This window comes from Artemia franciscana, chromosome 17 (assembly GCF_032884065.1).
Source record: "Artemia franciscana chromosome 17, ASM3288406v1, whole genome shotgun sequence".
Lineage (NCBI taxonomy): Eukaryota > Metazoa > Arthropoda > Branchiopoda > Anostraca > Artemiidae > Artemia > Artemia franciscana.
In genome coordinates this window covers 42,688,071-42,702,114 of record NC_088879.1, presented here as the reverse complement: position 1 = coordinate 42,702,114, position 14,044 = coordinate 42,688,071, and the positions used below count along the sequence as shown (strand labels likewise).

General features: G+C 34.6%; 1 protein-coding gene across 2 annotated transcripts in view; it reads right to left on the bottom strand.

Moving 5' to 3' along the window:
• Window positions 1–14,044, bottom strand: part of LOC136038267 (spindle and kinetochore-associated protein 1-like) — a 61,514-nt gene that overhangs the window by 14,215 nt on the left and 33,255 nt on the right. For both annotated transcript variants that reach the window (XM_065721385.1, XM_065721384.1), the window contains exons 4-5: window positions 9,551–9,636; window positions 7,290–7,459 (exon numbers count right to left, since the gene is read on the bottom strand). In XM_065721385.1, the coding sequence (XP_065577457.1) occupies window positions 7,290–7,459; window positions 9,551–9,636 (256 nt within the window). The remainder of the gene's footprint in view (window positions 1–7,289; window positions 7,460–9,550; window positions 9,637–14,044) is intronic.

Sequence of the window (14,044 nt, the reverse complement as noted above, 5' to 3'; positions counted from 1 at the left end):
ATGAAAAAATTTTTTTTATTTGCAGCTGCCAGGATCTAGTACGCTAAATTGTTCTACTTTGAAAGTAGAATAATTGAGGGTGAGCTAATTGAGGGTAGTTGGTAAGCTACTTAAGAGTAGTGGCCTATACCGTTAGATTAGGGGGAATGAAACAAATGTTTTTATTTGCAGCTGCCAGGATCTAGTACGCTAAATTGTTCTACTTTGAAATTAGAATAATTGAGGGTGAGCTAAATTCTAAAATCTAGTACGCTAAATTGTTCTACTTTGAAAGTAGAATAATTGAGGGTGAGCTAAATTCTAGTACGCTAAATTGTTCTACTTTGAAAGTAGAATAATTGAGGGTGAGCTAACTGAGGGTAGTTGGTAAGCTACTTAAGAGTAGTGGCCTATACCGTTAGATTAGGGGGAATGAAACAAATGTTTTTATTTGCAGCTGCCAGGATCTAGTGCGCTAAATTGTTCTACTTTGAAAGTAGAATAATTGAGGGTGAGCTAACTGAGGGTAGTTGGTAAGCTACTTAAGAGTAGTGGCCTATACCGTTAGATTAGGGGGAATGAAACAAATGTTTTTATTTGCAGCTGCCAGGATCTAGTACGCTAAATTGTTCTACTTTGAAAGTAGAATAATTGAGGGTGACCTAACTGAGGGTAGTTGGTAAGCTACTTAAGAGTAGTGGCCTATACCGTTAGATTAGGGGGAATGAAACAAATATTTTTATTTGCAGCTGTCAGGATCTAGCACGCTAGATTGTTCTACTTTGAAAGTAGAATAATTGAGGGTGACCTAACTGAGGGTAGTTGGTAAGCTTCTTAAGAGTAGTGGCCTATACCGTTAGATTAGGGGGAATGAAACAAAAGTTTTTATTTGCAGCTGCCAGGATCTAGTGCGCTAAATTGTTCTACTTTGACAGTAGAATAATTGAAAGTGAGCTAACTGAGGGTAGTTGGTAAGCTACTTAAGAGTAGTGGCCTATACCGTTAGATTAGGGGGGAATGAAACAAATGTTTGTATTTGCAGCTGCCAGGATCTAGTGCGCTAAATTGTTCTACTTTGAAAGTAGAATAATTGAGGGTGAGCTAACTGAGGGTAGTTGGTAAACTACTTAAGATTAGTGGCCTATACCGCTAGATTAGGGGGAATGAAACAAATGTTTTTATTTGCAGCTGCCAGGATCTAGTGCGCTAAATTGTTCTACTTTGAAAGTAGAATAATTGAGGGTGAGCTAACTGAGGGTAGTTGGTAAGCTAATTAAGAGTAGTGGCCTCTACCGTTAGATTAGGGGGAATGAAACAAATATTTTTTTTTTTTTTTGCAGCTGTCAGAATCTGGCACGCTAGATTGTTCTGATTTGAAAATTGAGCAGTGAGGGTAAGTCGCTTCAAGATAGCTGCCTATTCAGCAGGATAAGGGGGGATGAGGCAACTATTTATATTTTGAGCTACTAGTGTCAAACATGTTAATTTTAGAGTTGAGTAGTGAGGGTGATCTAATTGAGTGTAGTTGATAAGGTACTTAAGGGTAGATGCCGATGCTGGTAGATTAGGGGGATGAAACAAATATTTTTATATACACCCGCCAGGTTCTAGCACGCTAAATTATTCTACTTTGAAAGTTGAGCAGTGAGGTTAAGCCCCTTCAAGGTAATTGCCTATTCTGCAGGATAAGGGGGGACGAGGTAACTGTTTATATTTTCAGCTAGTAGTGTCAAACGTGTTAAATTCTTTTAATTTGAAAGTTGAGTAGTGAGGGTGAGCGTATCGACTACAATCGAGTCTGTAAGCTACTCAAAGGTAGTTGCCTGTGCTTTTGGATTAAGGAGGATCAGATAAATATTTCTACTTTCAGCTCCCAGAAACTAGCACGCTATTTATTTTTTTACTTTTAAAGTTGAGTAAACAGGGTAAGCTAGTTAAACCTGGTTTGATTCCACTGACTAGCCCGATGGCAATGACTAGTGAAAACCAGTCATTACGGATTACGGCGATTACGGATGAAAACCAGTAAAAAACAGGTTGTCCTCGAATAGGAGGGACAGAGCTAAAGATTTAGAAGAAGTTAGAGCTCTACAGGAAGATGTAAAGGGTAAAACTTTCCCAAGAATCGGCGGAGGAGGAGTATACACCGTTGCGTGCTTAGCACACTCAAGAAGATTAGTAAAGTAATGAGTTAATGTTTATAGTATATTCACTTCAGACATGGTCTGAAGTTCGTTACAAATTATAATGGATGTCAAACAAGCGCCGCAGACTACATGGAGACTACTGATGAGTGTTATACAGTCCATAGAGAACGGAAGTCATTATATTTATTTAATCTTTGACTATGGTTATTTAGCGATTTAATGAGAAGCTTTTTAAATTTTGTTAAATTAGTTTGAAATCAAACCCAAAAAATTAATCAAATTATAAATAAATAAATAATAAGTATATACACGTAATAAGTATATATAAGTAGTATATAAATAATAAATAAAAAGGTAAATAATAAGTATATATACGATGATAATAATATTATTGAAAATATTGCTTCTATAATAGAATACACAAACCAAAACCGCCTGTAGGTGCTTGAGAGTCTTTAAAATTGTTTGCCATTTGTTTTTGGCTGTGGCGTCAATTTAAGAATATTGAGCGGGGCAAAACGTGTTTCCAATACAGAAGGGGGGGGGGCAGGAACTTGGTTTCTTCTTTTTTCAATCAAAATGCCAAAAAATTTAATTTTGAATGAAAACTCCTAAAGAAGGCAGTTTTTGAAATCTAGGGAGGCAGCAAATGTCCCCCTCAATTGACAATTCTGGCTTTTGGCATCATGCCTAGTCTATTAATGCTTCTTGATATTACTAAGACAACCAATACCCAAGGTCCTCTAAAACACTCCCTCTCTTGACCTTCTTTCACGTCTTTTGTCCATGGAGCCTTTCGATGGGAATTAAGTGTGTTGTAATAGGTGTATTGTATTTCAATTTTGAATTGTATTTTCTATTGTCTTGCATTTAATAATGGACTTCTCTCTCTCTCTCTCTCTCTCTCTCTCTCTCTCTCTCTCTCTCTCTCTCTCTCTCTCTCTCTCTCTCTCTCTCTCTCTCTCTCTCTCTCCCCCTCTCTCTTTTTCCAATGTTTCCTGCTATGAAAAGAAAATTATAAAAATTTAAAAAATGGTTCCACCCAGGATCAAACCGAAGACCTACTGCATAGAGAAAACCAGATGTGATTGTCCCAACTCCATGGGGAAATGGAAATAAATATTGAACAGCTTAAAACCCAAGTACAACAATACTCAGGTTTTCCTCTACCAGCAGATCCTTTCCCCTTTTGATCTACCCCTCCCAGGTAAGATCACGCGCCCATGATCTCAGCCCGAAAAAAAAATAATTGAAGAAAAACGGGTTTAATTTCTTATAAAGCAGTGACAACAAAATCAAATAAAAACTACACTTTAGCTAACCAAAAAATAAAAATACTCCGAATATTTCGGCCCCACGTCCGGAAGCCTTTCTCAACGGAAAAAAAAAACAACAAAAAAGGAGAAAATTACAACAATTTAAGACTATTTTTAAGACATTATAAAAATGCCACGACAACTAAACCAACATAAAAAAATATAAACAATCAAATATATAAGAAACAAAAACTCACATTTTAAAACAAACACTCCCGCAACTGACTGTAACTTTAGAAAAACTGAAGTAATAGTTTATATTGGCACTTTCCTCTGCCACAATCGATGTATAAATGGGAATCTATTAAAAATGAATTCTTTGTTTTTTGAAAATGTTTTATCAAAAAAACTTGATGTTCATAAAAGTGAAATGGAAGAATTGTCTGCAGGTATCGAGATTGAAACTATATTAAATCTAATTAAAATAACTAGCAGGTATACTAATTATTTCAAATTTAGAGATAATTTTTACCATCAAGTTAGAGGATTAGCAATGGGAGGACCCTTAAGTTCACTGTTAGCTAATATTTATGTGGAGTATGTAGAAAATTTAGCTATTGATACATATTTTTTAAAACCTAAATTTTGGGGCAGATATATGGATGATGTATTAGTTATTTGGAATTATGGGGAATCACAAATTGAAGGTTTTCAGGAACATTTAAATAATTTGGGAGGGGAATTAGTTTTTACAATTGAAAATGAAACAGAGAAAAAATTACCGTTTCTGGATATTTGGATCCATAGAAAGAATAATAAACTAGCGTTTTCAATTTACCGTAAACCAACTAATAACAACCGCTATTTGTCTTTCACATCAAATCACCCGATCCAAGTAAAAAGGGGGGTAGTTATTTCTTTAGTGGATAGAGTGTTAAATTTAGCTTCACCAGAATATATTAGTAGTGAATTAATTTTTATTAAGGATATTCTAGTAGGAAATGGATATCCCGAAAATATGATTTCTCAAATAATTGACAAAAGGAAAAAAAAGTTACTGGAACCTGTAAAATTAGAAGAAAATGGATCAAATCAAAAACCAAATTACATAACTTTGCCTTATATCCCAAGGTTGTCACAGAAATTAAGGAAAGAATTAAAAAACCATAATATAAAAACAACTTTTAAATCAGGACAAAATATAAGCTCATGGCTAAATAACGGAAAAGATAAAGTTCCAAGAAATATACAACAGGGGGTATACAAAATTCCATGCTCTTGCGGTAAATTTTATGTAGGTAGAACACAGCAGAATTTAAAAAATAGGCTACAGAAACACAAAAATGCGATAGATTGCTCGCTAAGACAGAATAGAAAACCTGATACTGTTGAATCCGCTATAGCGGATCACGTGTTTAATTTTCCTCATCATAGTATTTTATTTGATCAGACAAAAATTGTTGATAAGTCTGTAGGACTTTTACAAAGTTTCAGAGAAATTATAGAAATAAAAAAGATTATCTATGGGGGTAGGGGTATTAGTATCAATAGAGATGAAGGGGAATTTAAAATAAATTCAATTTATAATAGTTTAATTAAAGACCAGTCAAAAACTTCAATGAGTATTGAAAATAGCGACGAAGACCACACTGCCTTTCCATAACAAACAAATACAACGTAGAGACAATAGGGAAAATTTCAAGACAGTGGAAATTATTTCTGTAGATATTTCGGCCCTATTTCCAAGGGCCGTCTTCAGCACAATACAAGAATAAGAGAGAAACTATATATATATATATAAAAGAACTTACATCAAATTGTGAGGATCAAAACTGAATAATAAAAAAAAAAACACACTTTTAAAACTTTTTTTTTAAAAATAGCCCTAGCATCCTTACTTCAACGAAGTTCAACCAGGACACGTTTTAAAAAGTGTTTTTTTTTTTTTTTTTTTAATTATTCAGTTTTGATCCTCACAATTTGATGTAAGTTCTTTTATATATATATATATAGTTTCTCTCTTATTCTTGTATTGTGCTGAAGACGGCCCTTGGAAATAGGGCCGAAATATCTACAGAAATAATTTCCACTGTCTTGAAATTTTCCCTATTGTCTCTACGTTGTACTTGTTTGTAATGAGTATTGAGTTGCATAATTGTCCTGAAACAAGTAATAACCTTGCGAACGGAGGTCAAAGCATGGTCAATGCTGTAAGAAGTCAACGGACGGCAGCTAAAATAGCAAATGAAAAAATCCATTCAATTTATAATTCATAATTGTGTCTCATTAACCTGTAAGATTTTGGTTGGATTTGGGGTTGGGTGACCTCTTTTCGTATTGTTGCAAGTATTTATAGAATTCATTTTTAATAGATTCCCATTTATACATCGATTGTGGCAGAGGAAAGTGCCAATATAAACTATTACTTCAGTTTCTCTAAAGTTACAGTCAGTTGCGGGAGTGTTTGTTTTAAAATGTGAGTTTTTCTTTCTTATATATTTGATTGTTTATACTTTTTTATGTTGGTTTAGTTGTCGTGGCATTTTTATAATGTCTTAAAAATAGTCTTAAATTGTTGTAATTTTCTCCTTTTTTGTTCTTTTTTTTTTCCGTTGAGAAAGGCTCCCGGACGTGGGGCCGAAATATTCGGAGTATTTTTATTTTTTGGTTGGCTAAAGTGTAGTTTTTATTTTGTTGTCACTGCTTTATAAGAAATTAAACCCGTTTTTCTTCAATTATTTTTTTTTCGTAAATGGAAAAGCAGTGTGGTCTAAGAAATTATTTATGATCTCAGCCCAGTTGCTCAGGAATAGCAAACACACTAATGAAGTTTTTATAGTACAGATATAGCTTCTTATTGTAGGTATACCGAATACCAAAAAGGAATATTTCAATAAAAATTCCCCCCAAAAGTGTTTTTCAAAACCTAGGTGGAAGAGTCAGCAAATGCCCCATATAGCCTACCCCACCTCAATTGACAGCCCATATTTTTGGTATAATCCCTAATCTTTTAGTGCTTCCTGATATTATTACACTAACAGATACCCCCTTCCCACACCGCTTCAATCAACTCCCCCTCTTGACCTTCGCCTGTCCCAAAAAATCCCACCATTCACCCTCACAAAAGTAAACCATTGTAAAAATCTAAACTGTGGTTCCATCAAGGAATTTGATCGAAGACCTACTGCATCCAAAGCAGGCGTAATCTTCACTACGCTATGGAACGATCAAAAAGACTTTACTAATTTATAGGCACTCTTCATAGTAATAAACAACGAAGAGAGATAAAACTCTACAAAAAGAAAACTTCAAACGAGACGACGGCCAGTAGAATTGAAAGACTAAAACAACGCGCATATTTCACCTATATCCAAACAAGGCGTCTTCAGCACAAGATAGAAAATTAAAAGAAAACTAAACTAAAAACAAATAAAAACCACCACCAATAATAATAAATACAATTGTCGCTACTTATCCACGTAGGGAAAAGCAGCTATTTGAGTTCTATCAGGACTCAGCCGTCCTGGCTGAGTGGTTGGCGCGCTGGCGTGAGAATTCTGTGTCCAAGGGGCACGGGTTCAATCCCAGTTATAACCAGTTATTTAGTTTGGGACGCGGGTCAGTGGCATGACTCTGTAAGCTCAGCCAGAGTCGACCCAGTTCTAAATGGGTACCTGGAGAAATCTGGGAAAGGTAAGCAGGAAGGGTGTGTGAAAGCACAGGATGGTTGGCCCCCAGCCCCCCATTTCACTTCCTGGCTGAAGGACCATGAAACGGAGATCAGCACCGCCAGTTTGGACCTTAAGGGTCTAGTGCCGTCTTACTTACTTACTTACTTATAATTTCTTATTATAGGTTTACTTGGAAAAAACCCAAGAGCTTTTACTAATTAAAATAAAAGATATACCTCTTGTTTCGTCTTTTTCCTGGCTTCTAAATTCTTTAACTTTTTCCATATCTTGCCGTGAAACTTGAGCCCTGGGCTTTGAAAGCAGTAGGTATTTCTTGTTGATAATGACTTCAAGCTGATCAATAAACGGTTTCATAGCATCATATGGGACTCTGTCTTTGACATACCTGTCATTTGAAAAATATGAGACACAGTAAATAATCGTATCTTTGACGCAAACGAATTCTGGGCAGAAATGTATCATCTTTGGACTGGGGGGGGGGGGCTTTGTTTTACTTGTGCTTAAGTAAAATTGACGCAATCAAGTTTAGAACAATGGTCTGAATTTCGGTTATCTAGTCCAAATTATTTATCAACCTTAATTTATATAACGAGCAACAATTGTATACCTGTAAACATTCTCTCGAAAATGAAAAACCATTTTCTGGTGTGTTAAAAAACAATCTAGATAGGCCATGACCTTGGAAAAGTTTATTTCCTCCCTTAGCCCCATTAATAGTTTTCATAAATCGTCTACTGGCTGAAACCAGACCCCTGAATGTTGAAAACCTTCAGCATAAGTAGAAAAAGTTTCACAGCTACAACCAAATTCAATCCATTTCAAGCTTTTAGAGAAAGACATTCCCGTTTTGTACCCTTGAAGTGACAACAATGGTCATTAGAACAATTTCAACATTATAAAAATGGTCCGAATTTCCGTTTTTTTTAGTATTAAAAAACCATATTTTCTTTTCGAAAACCAGCCTACTACCATTTTCTAGCATGAAGAAAAAACGATTTAGATGGGTCACAAGCTTGGGAAAATTTATTCCCTCCCCAAGCCCCTTAATAGTTTTACGCAAATCGTCCACTGACTGAAATTAAAGACCCCTAAATATTAAAAGCCTTGCGCATAAGTAGAAAAAGTTTCAAAACGCATATTGTTAGTGGAAAATTAAGTTGATTTCATGCTTTTAGAGAAAGAAATTCCAGTTTTGTAGCTGTGAAGTGAATTTCGGATTATTAATTGCTTTACATATTATTTTACACATTGCGCCAGAAAAATTCAATAATAACGCCTATCAGGGGACAAAATACGCCAACATACAATTAAATTTCGTTTAATAAGGCCATTCTTAATTGGATAATTGTCCGATTTTTCGCATGTAAAACGATTTAGGTAGGTCACGACTTTGAAAAAATTCGTGCAGGGCCTCAATTTGAAAAAAAAAATCATACGAAAGAAGTCACAAATACCCAGATGGCCAAATACGCCAATGGTGTTACTTTCTACAGCGAATGAAATAGAGCAAAATTAAATTTGTGTTAAAAAACGCAAATAAAAAAAAACTTCTTCCATTTCAACGAACAAAGTCCCAAGGTCCCCCTGGGACAATTATTAAATTAAACAAAAATTCAACCAGTTAAAGTATTAAAAGAAAGAAAATGAAAAAGATAAAGAAGGGTAGTGAAATCCTGTCCCGATTTCTTTTTTGTGTCTTGCTATACATATTTCATTAAATATAAGAGAAAGCTTTATCCAAGAAGCGATTACACACCAAATCTTTTTTACACATAAAAATCGAGTACACAAAAATGTAGGGCAGAACTAAATACAGCCCGTCATGTGCCGTCAAAATAGATTTGCAAACTTCTTCGTGCACTATTGTGTTAGCGCATTAAAATAGTTATTTTTGTGTGCGTTTTCCTTGTAATTGTAAAAGTAACACATTCAAACGTTCATTTTTGAGTGTTGAGTATTGAGTATTTAAATAAACGAAGACGAATCATTGTATTTATTTGTTTAAATTTACTGAGCTAGAACTACGTTATTGCTTAGATTTCTTCTTAGTAAGCGATCTTAACCTGGCTGAAAGTAGAAACATTTTCACATATTGTTATTTTTCAACTTAAAACATGTGTTATAATAAAAAAATAAAAAAAAGTGCAACTTCAAAATATATTATTACGTTCTCCCTATTCTAGTATTTCCAAATTCAAGCTAGAAGAGTATTAACAAAAAAAAGCACAATAAACAAGAATCAGATGGTGGGGCGGGAGGAGGAGTTCTCAATTATTTTAATGTATCACAGTGGCGGAAACAAATAAATGCCAGAAATTGTTTTAGGTGGAGAAGGGTTTCCATTCTTTTAGGAATAACGTTTTAAAAATATAGTAATCAGGCAAATAACTTCACTAAAGTCTGTCTCTCGCCTGCAATAATACGTAACAAACATAATTTTTTCAACAAAATGCTAAAGACATGGAGAGACATCTACCTTGGAACCTTTTCAAATTCAGCAGAAGATAGCTCAGGAATCAGACGGCGTGGAGACTCCGCCTTATTATCATGACCATTTTCAGCCTAAAAAGAGAAAATAATTTCAATCCATGAAAATGAATAAATAAGTGAAGAAGAGGCATGAAAACAATTCCACTACAACTCTTTTTATACTTCTTCTTCACTATTTTTTTCAGGCGATTTTAGCCTAATGAGTCAATCAAGGTGCTACCAAATAAGGTAGTACTGACTACACCTTGGGCAGCACTTATCACACACTATCAAGATGTGAGCTCTCCCGCTTGGCTTACATCAGCTGGAAAAGGCATGTGAATACATGGCTTTAAGCTAAAAATTATCAAATGGGTTTGTATTATATATTTATGATTTAATCTCCATCTTTAAAGTTAAAGTACCAAGAAAATCAAAATACAATGTTTTTTAGCGCAATTGACCAGTTATAGAACTATTTATAATGAAAAGCGCGATTTTCTAAGATTCTCTTTTGGTTGTTTCAAAATTCTGAAGTTTTTTGGATAGCACCGCATTTTCGCCAGCGTTGCCACTATGAGCCATGAAAATAAAAAACAAAACTACATAGTTAGATCTGACAACACTTTTGTCCATAAATTTTAAACATTAATAATCTTTTCATTCCCAAAGACAACTTCACCTTCATAAGGAAGCTACACATTCTAAGCTGTTTGTTGCTATTTGTCTTTAGCTGAATTTTAGCGGCTTTTCAAACCACATGTCTTTTTTTTAATATGAAAACCGGTCAAGGCCGTATCCAGGGGAGAGGGGTTGTCAGGGGGGTTTATACCCCATCCAAAAATGTTTGTCCGACTCCTAAAAACATAATAAAAATGCATATAAACAAACGTTTCACGCGATTTTTAACAGTATTCTTGTAAACCCCCTTCCAAACAACAAAACAAAAATGCATATAAACAAATTTCTGATGCTTTTTAAAAGTTTCTTTTGTAGCCACCCCCCCCCCACTGAAAAACAACTGGATATAATCTTGCACCCGGTATAACCAAAAACTTCATAGCCGCAATCTTTTCGATTAAAAGTTGAATCGCCAGTTTTTCCTTACTTTTTTAGATTCAATAATCGTAGTTCATTTTGACTGTACTTGGCACTCTAAGTTCTGACAAACGACAAGAAAATTTATGAGGCCGGGACCGAATTTTTCCTGACCGAATTATATTATCCTTTTTATCTCGATGGAAAAATAATCCACCTTTTCAAAACACGACTGGTTTTAACTCGGATCCTTATCTCAGATCTCAATATACCGATCTACATACCATAAAATTTTTTCGAATGAACAGCAAGAGGCTTAAAAAAAACAACAAAGAAAAGCTTGACGTATAGACCTGAGACCTCCAAGTGAATAGAAAAATTGGCCTGAACACTGTTACTGCTACGGATCCAAGGATAGGAATTAATTTCTTTTTTTAAACTATTTAATTGGCAAGAAGAAACATTTTACCAGAAGATCTCTAGGAATTTTGTAAACCTCTGAGAAATTTTCTCCTCTGTTTTACGATCTATATACCAGAAAGAATTTTTGAATGAACAACAAGAGGCTTAAAAAAAAAAAAAAGAAAGAAGAAAAGCTTGAGGTATAGACCTGAGACCTCCAAACGAATAGAAAAATTGGCCTGAACACTGTTACTGCTACGGATCCAAGGATAGGAATTAATTTCTTTTTTTAAACTATTTAATTGGCAAAAAGAAACATTTTCCCAGAAGATCTCTAGGAATTTTGTAAACCTCTGAGAAATTTTCTCCTCTGTTTTACGATCTATATACCAGAAAGAATTTTCGAATGAACAACAAGAGGCTTAAAAAAAAACAAAACAAAGAAAGCCTTGACATACAGACCTGAGACCTCCAAGTGAATAGAAAAATTGGCCTGAATACTGTTGCTGCTACGGATCCCAGGATACGGATTAATTCCCATTTTAAAACTATTTAGAGGGCTAAGAATTTTTTTTCCCAGAAGATCAGTTTTTTTTCCCACAAGAGGCATAAGACATAAAAAGATAAACCGTGGCGTATTCACTTGTAACCAAACCAGTAAATGTGGCACGATGAGATAACAGTGTTATTTCTCGAGTTTGTAACCGCTAGAACCATCTTCCAGATGACGTTGCATATTCTGAAAATTTTGCTGAATTTAAGAATTTACTACCTAGTAATGCTTTTTACCAGTAAGAATATAAGAATCCCCGGCTCATGTTTGAAATAAGAAGCATTAATTTTTTACTCGTTGTAATCGTATTTTGTTTTACTTGTATTTTGTTTACTTTTGTTTTGGTAATCGACGTGTTTTGTTATTTGTAGTTATGCGTGATATACGAAAGCTTTTTGCGTTGTATTAATAATGAATAATATAATAAACAATATAATAATAAAAAATATTAGTATACTATTTTGTGAAGGTTGGAGACCTGCTGAATGTATAGTGAAAATACTTACTTAGTAGAATAGCTTCAGTTACCCGTTGTATAGCATTACACGACTGCTTTCAGAGTTGAGAGTTACCAAAATTAGCTAATTATAAACGATTGTGAAATAAAAATAGTTAATTAAATGTGATTATATATTTACGACTGTACCAATTTCCACTCATAAGTTTAATATATAGACTACCTTAAGGCGTTGCAAAAACTTAATATTGTTTTGCGAGCCTTAGCCTTCCTGTCTTGTTGGCTGATGGTCACTAAGACCAAGGGTCTATTAACGAACTTTCCAGAGGACTAGCCATTATCGAAAGTTTACATTATATTATCATTATTATATATATTACACCGTTATAGCGAATTTGTGATTTCACTTGGAACCTTTTCTTAAAAGACAGTGAAATCTTACGTCCCCTTTTCTCCAAACTTGCCCATCAAAGCGGGTAGTACCAAAAGGAACTCCCAATGCAGCCAAATTGCTTAAACGATAATTCACTTGAGCTAATATTTAAAATTTTCCTAGAAGGTATGCTAGAACATCTTAGGGGATGCCCCTTCCCAAACTTTAAAAAGAAAATTCTTCTACTTTTAATCGAAAAAACAAAGGAGACCCTTTCTAATGATGCAAGTTTTACTAATAATACTGAACATTTCAAGCACAAAACACGAAAATTATATGTTTTTTCTAAGATTCCCATGGAAATAGGTATCATCTTTTAGTTTCCTGTTATTTAGTCAGATCGCTTATCCGAGCTCTGAAAATTATGGCAAGACAACCAAATCAATTCTAAACAGCTTGGCTGCACAAACAAAACAATTGAACCAAATCAATTCTAAACAGCTTGGCTACGCAAACAAAAGAGTTGAACCAAATCAACCAAATCAACCAAATCAATTCTAAACAGCTTGGCTACGCAAACAAAACAGTTGAACCAAATCAACCAAATCAATTCTAAACAGCTTGGCTACGCAAACAAAACAGTTGAACCAAATCAATTCTGAACAGCTTGGATACAAACAAAACAGTTTATAAAGGAGAAAATGAGATTATCTTTTGATGTACCATATCACTTTAAACTTTTCTTTAAGGAAAGAACAAACAGCTCATATACAAAAGCCCCTTTAAGGAAACTTTTCCAAATAGATGTCTCGAAACATAGATATTGATATCGATATCGAAAAATATCGAATATTAATCAAATATAAATATCGAATATTAATCAAATATAAAAATATCGATATCAAATAGATATAGAAAAAATATACTCAGCACTCAGTAATCAGCAGTTCAAGTATTCAGTCCTCAGCACTCAGCAATCAGCAGTTCAAGTATTCAGTCCTCAGCACTCAGCACTCAGTAATCAGCCGTTCAAGTATTCAGTCCTCAGCACTGAGCACTCAGTAATCAGCAGTTCAAGTATTCAGTCCTAGACGTTTCAAACAGTTCGTAGTAACGAACTGTAAGTAATGAGCGACTCGGCTCAATAGTAACTGAAGCTCTGTGAAACAGAGTCTTGATAACAATAGATACATCAGCAGAATTGAATTTCGATGCTTATTTCAATATATATAACATTTCGTCAAGTTTAATGTTACCCATCAATAGTTACGAGCCTGAGAATTTGCACAATTTTTAAACTCCCCTAAAACATCAAGTGATCTTAATGAAAATAACACCATCGGATTCAGCATATCAGAGAACCCTAATGTAGAGCTTTCAAGCTTCTATATACAAAAATGTGGAATTTTGCACTTTGGCCAGAAAAAAAAAATACCGGATGCGTGTTTATTTGTTTGTTTCCCCTAGGGGCGATTGTATCAAACCAGTGATCCTACAAGATCGGGATGGGCTTATTTGATCGGATATCAAATGTTCTACTGCCTTTTTAAGTGACGGAAAATATTGGAGCACTGCTAGCCCACCTCCCACGCCCAAAGTCGCCCGATCAAAATTTTGAGATAGTCATTTAGTTCAGCATAGTGGAGAGATTTAGTGGCTATGTCTTTGAGGATGACCT